The 7,666-nt window shown below is 36.0% G+C and overlaps 1 protein-coding gene and 1 long non-coding RNA gene across 3 annotated transcripts; one reads left to right on the forward strand and one right to left on the reverse strand.

Moving 5' to 3' along the window:
- Window positions 1–4,727, forward strand: LOC103430445 (synaptotagmin-3-like). 2 transcript variants are annotated; one of them, XM_008368685.4, is made up of 13 exons: window positions 1–99; window positions 257–392; window positions 938–1,036; window positions 1,141–1,191; window positions 1,260–1,383; window positions 1,734–1,852; window positions 1,955–2,056; window positions 2,178–2,252; window positions 2,388–2,464; window positions 2,628–2,874; window positions 3,418–3,786; window positions 4,028–4,153; window positions 4,250–4,727. In XM_008368685.4, exons 2-13 carry the CDS (start codon window positions 282–284, stop codon window positions 4,376–4,378), a joined length of 1,629 nt encoding a protein of 542 aa, XP_008366907.1. In that variant the 5' UTR covers window positions 1–99; window positions 257–281; the 3' UTR covers window positions 4,379–4,727. The 2 variants fall into 2 exon arrangements, with proteins under 2 accessions (XP_008366907.1, XP_028956206.1); XM_029100373.2 differs by lacking the exon at window positions 1–99 and having other exon boundaries at window positions 123–392.
- Window positions 4,728–5,331: 604 nt separating this feature from the next.
- LOC114824072 (uncharacterized) lies at window positions 5,332–6,144 on the reverse strand. The gene is made up of 2 exons (XR_003772317.2): window positions 5,747–6,144; window positions 5,332–5,597 (listed from the first exon to the last, which is right to left on the reverse strand). It is a non-coding gene; the product is annotated as an uncharacterized lncRNA (long non-coding RNA).
- Between the last annotated feature and the right edge of the window lie 1,522 nt (window positions 6,145–7,666).

Raw genomic sequence — 7,666 nt, forward strand, 5'->3', positions numbered from 1 at the left:
CACAACTAAAAATTTGTCCCGTTTCCTTCGAGGCAAAGAAAAGAAACAAAACAAATTCAAAGTTTCGAACTCTGAAGAAGAAAGCCAGAGTAATTGAAGGTGAAACAACACCGCGCGTGACTCTCTGTTTGTTTTGGCGCTCTTCTCACTCTCGGACACTGTATTTTTCACTTAAAAAAACAACAAAAAACAGCCCATCGCTTTTAAATGTTATTGGATATTAAAATGGATTAGAGTTCTTCTTTTGGTTCTGCAGCTTCCTGAAGTGGCTGAGGAAAAAGATGGGAATTTTAAGCACTTTCTTGGGATTCATCGGCTTTGGCATTGGAAGTCTGGTGGGACTCTTGGTGGGTTTCTATCTTTTCATCTATTCAGAGCCTGAGGAAGTGAAGGTAAAATCTTTTACTATTTGAAGCTTTTGATTTTTGGAAGCTTTTGATTTCTGGGTTTTTTTGGTTGCCCAAGGTGTTCGCTTAATTAATTGAGCATTTTGTGTTTAGAGATTTTGGATCAAACAAATGGTTTAATTTGCCAGTCTTGCATGGATTTGATTGCATTCGGTATCACCTGCATCTCTTATGAATTTCTGAGTTTCAGAAGAAACTGGGAAATCTTCAATTCCAATTTTTATGTTATTTTTGAATTTTGAGCTTATGTCTTCAATTATTTGAGAGATTTTATGCTGATTCAAAAGAAAACTCATTGGTAATGTTTACCCTTTTGTTCTTTCTTCTGCAAACAATAAGCCATCAAGTGAACTTTTCATCCTTCATGTAACCAAAATTAACTTCACCTCCCCTGCTTTCCCCTCTTGAATCTTTGATTGTGACTAAGAGGTTGATGTATGACTTTTGAGTCGATGAACATCGAACACTGCTAAACAAAAGTACTGTGAAGTGTTAAGCGTGTATAGTGCTCAACGTACTTCATGTTGCAGGATCCAATTATCAGGCCGCTGCACGAATTAGATTCTAGTACTTTGCAAGGTCTTCTACCTGAAATACCAATGTGGGTTAAATTTTCCGACTATGAACGAGTTAGTATCTCCTCTCAATCTTATTACATTGAGCCTTTGCCCTTTCTTTCTCTCACTCCTGCTAACACCTCACCTCAATGTTGATTATACGCATCACTGTGCAGGTTGACTGGTTAAACAAGTTTCTCGTTGACGTGTGGCCTTACCTTGACAAGGTAATAATCTGGTTAGCAGTTGTATTTTTTTGCACTGCTTTTTGAGAGACTGTTTATTTATTGTGCAGGCGATTTGTTCTACAATAAGAAGCATGGCAAAACCTATCTTCGCTGAGTACATTGGGAAGAATCACATTGAGGATATTGAATTTGACAAGTTGAGTCTTGGAAATCTGCCACCCATAATTTATGGTTAGCCTACTCACTTTGATAGCTTAATCATAAATGCTTATTATTTTCCGAGTGCAAGAGGCATTTTGATTTTCTTATCTAGCACTTTTTAATGCTCTTTGTTAAATTTGAAATGCGATGACGATGAGTCTACAGAAGTTTAGGGCACCACTTCCATTGATTCATAAGTGACAGTTCTTCCTTGTTTTGTATGCATATTTCTGTTTATCTCACATCAGTCAACGCAGAACTAAAAGGATATTCGCATAATGTGTGCAAATCATGGTTAAAATTCAAAACAATATTTTGGTTTATGCATTAACCCTTCGAGATTTATTATGATATATTTTGGTTACTTTTGAATCTTACAGGTCTAAAAGTTTATGAGACTAATGAGAATGAATTAGTCATGGAACCGGCATTTAGGTGGGCTGGCAATCCCAACATAATTCTGGTTTTGAAGTTGTTGTCTCTAAGAATTACAGTTCAGGTAACAAATCAAAGCAAAATCCTTTAGGAGAAGAATCTGTATATTTATATGATACTATGCTTGATGCATTCTTTTCAGAATACTGATTGTTGTTATTCTCAGTTAGTGGATTTGCAAGTATTTGCAGCACCACGGGTAACTCTGAAACCTCTAGTGCCGACTTTTCCGTGTTTTGCAAGCATTCTGGTGTCTTTATTGGAGAAGGTCGCAGAAGAGCTAACTTTTCTTTTATTTTTTTTCACTTTTTATTTTGGATTGCATTTTTTCTGACTGGTTTAGTTAGTTTGCATTGATAAGATGATTTTTTTCTTCAATTTATTTGCAGCCACATGTCGATTTTGGAATCAAGGTATTGGGAGGGGACATCATGGCCATACCAGGCCTTTATTGGTTTGTTCAGGTGCTTCACCAGTAATTCTTTTCTGGATAGGATTGTGATTATACATTGGATGAGTTTTGGATAGCTGTGTAGATGATTTATGCATGTGCAGATGTTGGTTTGATTTGATTTAACTAACCGTCTACGTGTTTGCAGGAGATCATCAAAAAACAAGTCGCAGGCCTCTATCTATGGCCTCAAACACTGGAAATACCGGTTCTCGATGCTTCAATGTGAGTAACCATGAGATGGTGCAACTGGCCTCGGCACATCTAGCTCATTCTTTTCACCTAAAATTTATTGATTCTATATTTTGTTTTACTTATATCTATTTTATATCTATTTCAAATATCCTTTTATTTCACAAAAATGATTTTCCCTTTAAATATTCAACAGAGTGGCCAAGAAGCCTGTAGGGATCCTTCATGTAAAGGTTATTCGAGCACTGAAGCTCTTGAAGATGGACATCTTGGGAAGTTCCGATCCGTACGTCAAACTAACCCTCACTGAAGATAGGTTGCCAGCAAAGCAAACCAGTATCAAGATGAATAAGTTGAATCCTGAGTGGAATGAGAAATTCAAGCTTCTTGTGAAGGACCCTCAAACTCAAGCTCTTGAGTTACAACTCTATGACTGGGACAAGGTTTTCCCCTCAGTTGTTTCTTTTGGCTCAAATACCAAATTATTATTTTTTAATATTAATCCGTTTGATTTTGTTATTTCTTGCAATTCTTCTGCAATAGTGTGTGAACCCTCATTAGCGTTGATCTCTGCTTAATGCTAACTGCTAAGGAATATGAAGTTTGTTAATGATGATGCCGTGTCCTTTGATAAAAGGGAATCAGAAGGGATGTCTTGTGTTTATCAGTATTGGTTCTCAAGCTCTTTGGTCTCAAATGTGTGTTTGAAAGCATATTCATGGAACAATAGTCCCCCAATATCATCAGAGTTCATTATACTAGTTCTTGCTAAATTGGTCGTTAACAAGCTTCTACGAACTTCTACTGAATAAGGCTAAAATCAATTTCTTTTCTCCGTTGGTATTGGTCATTAGCGTGTCTCCATAATTTATTCTTAAATCTGCTCTGAGTCTGAGGTGAGGTTTAGACGAAAGATTCTGTTTGTTAGTTTCTGAATTTGTGAACAAGGTTCAATTTCAGGTTTTGATCGTCTTTTGTGTTCACAGGTTGGCAGACATGACAAATTGGGAATGCAGTTAGTTCCTTTAAAAGTACTAACACCCGGTGTGACCAAGGAATTTGTGCTAGATTTGGTCAAGAACACAAATATCAATGATCCTCAAAACAAGAAGCATAGGGGGCAAATTGTGGTGGAGCTTGCTTTTGTTCCTTTCAAATCAGAAAGCAGTAAACTTAATGGATCTAGTAATGGTTTTGGGAAAAGCGAAAGTGGAAGGTCATCAGAGAGTGATGAGTCCCTCAGTGGAGCTGGTGTACTATCCGTTTTGATCCAGGGAGCTGAGGACGTAGAAGGGGAGCATCACAACAATCCTTATGCTTTGCTTTGCTTTAGAGGAGAAGAAAAGAAAACTAAGGTGAACCTTCACTTTGATAACTATCAACTCCTTTTTATCATCAACAACATTTTTTGAACATAGGCATGAACCACAAATTCAATGAAAAAATCTTGTAATCAGTCTCGTGGCTCCATTTACCTATTTATTTAACTTTAATTGTGTTCTACACAATCTTTTGTGACAGTAAAATCTTGTAAGCATTCTCGTGGTTTTGTTCACGTATTTTCTTAAGTTTTTTTTCTTTCTATTTTGTTGGCAGATGATTAAGAAATCTCGTAATCCACTTTGGAACGAAGATTTTCAATTTATGCTCGATGAGCCTCCTTTGAATGACAAGATTCTTATCGAGGTCAAGAGCAAAGGCAGAGCTCTAATCCGAGCCAAGGTATGAAAAACACCATTGTTCCCTTATTTTTCTCTATGCCCTAGTCTTCTCCACATGCTTTACAGTGCTCGGATTCTGTATCATCTCATCATGTAGGAATCACTGGGATACGTGGTAATTAATCTCGCCGATGTGGTACACAATGGCCGTATCAACCATAAGTACCATTTGATTGACTCCCAAAATGGAAGGATACATGTAGAGCTAAGTTGGACAAAGGCTTGAAGACATGGGATTAGAAAACAATGAGTTGCAAGTGATCTCAAGTCTCAACTGACATTTCCAACTGTTCCGACCGATGATTTACGCATTTGAATGGGAGGAAGAGAAGAGGAGGGGGATAGAGATTCTTGGATCTCATACATTGTTTTGATTTTTCAATTTTTAGAGTAGTCATTCATAGGGATAGGGCAAATTGGTTTAACATTTCTCATTTCTTTTTACATCCCAATAATTTTGAAGTAGATTATGGTGAATTAGCATCTTATCAACCAATCTTGTAAAGGTTGACAATTATGAAGCAACCTTAAAGCTAAAGGGGTAGTGCTATTCACATATCCCTTTTTACGTTCCACACACTTTTGTTAATTTTTGTCACTAATCATTTTCATTGGATCCGACAACCGGAAATTGAGAGCATTGTGCGAGAAGTAAAAATGGGCGTGATAACACCAACCAAGCTAAAGCAAAGTTTTCATCAGTAAAGTGCAAAGCAATCCCCTACTGATTTGGTATTGGATGATTTTGTTTATTTTGCTTTGGGTTAGAGCTGGGCTGGAAGCTTACTCTTTTTCAAATCAAAATCCAATTTCAATTGTGCTAGCTAGACCAGGCCAGTTGGTAAGGGATTGAGCTTGGGTTAGACACCTCTGCAAGCTTTAGACCAGATCAAGCCCAAGTCACATTTTCTTTTATTAAAAAGTGGGGATGAAGCTGGAATGGGGCAAGCCTGCCCAACTCAATGATGCCAAGGCCCCCCCACTCCCGAAAGTTTTATGGTGTAAAATTTTAAACAATGTTTAAAATTGATTTTTCTTTTGTTTAGTCCACGTCGTGCCTTCAAATTAGAGTTGTGAGATCCACATGCATGCTACGTCAGCACATAACATAAATTTTGTTGAATTTGGACAGTAAGGGTGTGGGATAAACGTGGATGACAACATTGATATATTTCAAAGTGAGAAACCAAACTAATGAGTTATGAAAAAGTTAGAATCATGTGATAAAAATACCACTTCTACTAAATATACGATATGACAAGAACATGTTAGCAAATCAAAGGACGAAGAAGAAGAAGAAAAATTGATTACAAAGTTTGATTCTTAAATTTTGTTCAAACTCATATTACCTCTCTTTACGTCCAACTTACCATCTACATATATTGTTTCCAAAATGTAGCAAATACGTTTGCGCCTCAAATTGTGGTGGAAGGCAGTAGGAGAAACTTAGAAGGGGAATTTGGATCAGTTGAAGTAGAAACAGGTAAATTTAAACGGCATTAATAGGGTTATAGGATTTGGGTAAATATTTAAAATATTCATTAAAAATATTCAACGGGATTCCTAGTTGCAGATCATAAGTAAAGATTTGTACCTGATCCCATAGTCCCTGGTATGGTATTAGGGTTACCATGGGAATGCTCATCGAAGTCGACTTGATTGTTCCATTCCCAACTCAAATGCCACACTTGGGATGGGAACAATCCGGGCCATCGCGTCAAAAGATCAGAGGAACACAAGGCAAGTGATTTGAAGCCATGAACTGGAATGTGGTGGATGTCTTGTTGTCAAAGTTAGGCAAAGATTTTCAAACACGATTGGCATTTTTCAGTTTGAACCTATATATATAGGAAAGCTCTAAAACTTCAAATCACCATCTATTCGTGAAAAAAGGGTCTGTTTTTTTCTGTATGAAAGCGTATTAGGGTTTGGTTATTATAGGAGGAGTGGACGGAATAAGGGTTTTAGCCATAATAAAACATAGGAGAAAAAGTTGTGTGATTGTGAGTGTTTGATTATTGGGTGTGGATTTATAAATAAATTTTGAATTTAGTTTTAATTGCATCTCGTCCTTAACAATAACTGTAAAAACAACGACTTGATTCTTTTACATCCTCTCAAGACTTTATTCTTCTACTAAGTTACAAGATGCAATAGTAAACTCTAGTAAATAATAGGAAATCAAACCATAATACTTATCCTACTAAAAAAGCTCTTCAGATGTAAAGTACTAAAAATACCCCCAACATAAAAATGAAAATAAAAAACCAAATTACTAAGCTCTAACTTTTCCAACAAAACTTTCCCTACAATTGAGGAAGGTATTCTAAAGCTAAGCATATGTTGTCATATAAGAAAGTTAAAAGATATAATAATACATGATAGGTTTGGATTACTGATTGACATTGATAATTCACTAAGTAAAGCTCAAGTTGAGCATGTAAGGTTGCATGTCTTGTGGCAAACCTTGTACAGGTTGGTGCCTTTTTTTTCTGAGCTAAACAAAATATTGTTCATGTAATTTCCTAATTGATACGAAACAAGCCACTTTTTGGTGATGAAATCAAACTATTGATATGCTAATTCTTTAACTGTTTCTTTCCCATTTGTATAGCACAGGTGAAACAATGTTCGCTGAAGAGGTTGATCGAACAAGTAATTGCAGCTGCAGCACGTCAAGAGAGGCAACGCCTCCGTTTTCTCATTAGCCTTACTTAGATTTTGTTCATAGTTTTAATTTCAGTATGTTGAAAGGCCTGAAGGTGTTGCAGCACCTTTTCCTCTTGAATCAACAAGATTATTATTTTATAACCTCTATATTTCTTATGGGACGTCTGACTGTCGAGTGTATAATAAAACAAGAAATTTCTTGCAGTTGAAGTGTGGCAAGATCAAAATTTCAAGTTAATCATGTACCGCAGACATAACATTACAAATACAAATAAATTCTATCCTATTTATATGTATATGATACATGCACATAAGCAAGGCAACATACATGAATATGCATAAAAAAATAAAAGTAAACAGTGAAAAAGTTAGAAAGCGACTTGCACGAACTCAAATTAAGCATGATCTTAAACATAAGGACCCCAGTGGATGCATGGATTAGGTTTGACTTGCTGATGATCAAATGTATGTGACGTCATAATTAAGGAAAGCTGCTTGGCAACTTGTTCCCCTGTAGTGGATATGCATGGTTAAGACTCCATCTAAATTATCTTAACTAGCTTTCATGCACGCGCGTTTTTTGAATCACGACGTGCTATTTGGGATTATATGTTTTAAATGTATTTATATGCATAAATTGACAAAAGGAAAATCAAATATTTGAAGTAAACGAATAATTTTAGATCATGCTAGAAATCTCTCATAAACTAATTAAAGTAGCTGAATTCACATAATAAAATCGGTCTCCATAGAATTTACATTAAGAATAGAGAAAATAATATTTAATAAACAATTGATTGAATCATATTATTGCTAGCATATTGTGAAACTAAGCTCACCCCCT

This window comes from Malus domestica, chromosome 01, assembly GCF_042453785.1.
Source record: "Malus domestica chromosome 01, GDT2T_hap1".
Lineage (NCBI taxonomy): Eukaryota > Viridiplantae > Streptophyta > Magnoliopsida > Rosales > Rosaceae > Malus > Malus domestica.

Bases quoted from the DNA above. Each gene is read 5' to 3' on its own strand.
- LOC103430445 (XM_008368685.4), top strand. From the start codon at position 282: ATGGGAATTTTAAGCACTTTCTTGGGATTCATCGGCTTTGGCATTGGA. The intron at 3,787-4,027 runs GTGAACCTTCAC...TTTTGTTGGCAG, and splicing joins GAGAAGAAAAGAAAACTAAG to ATGATTAAGAAATCTCGTAA. The intron at 4,154-4,249 runs GTATGAAAAACA...CTCATCATGTAG, and splicing joins GAGCTCTAATCCGAGCCAAG to GAATCACTGGGATACGTGGT.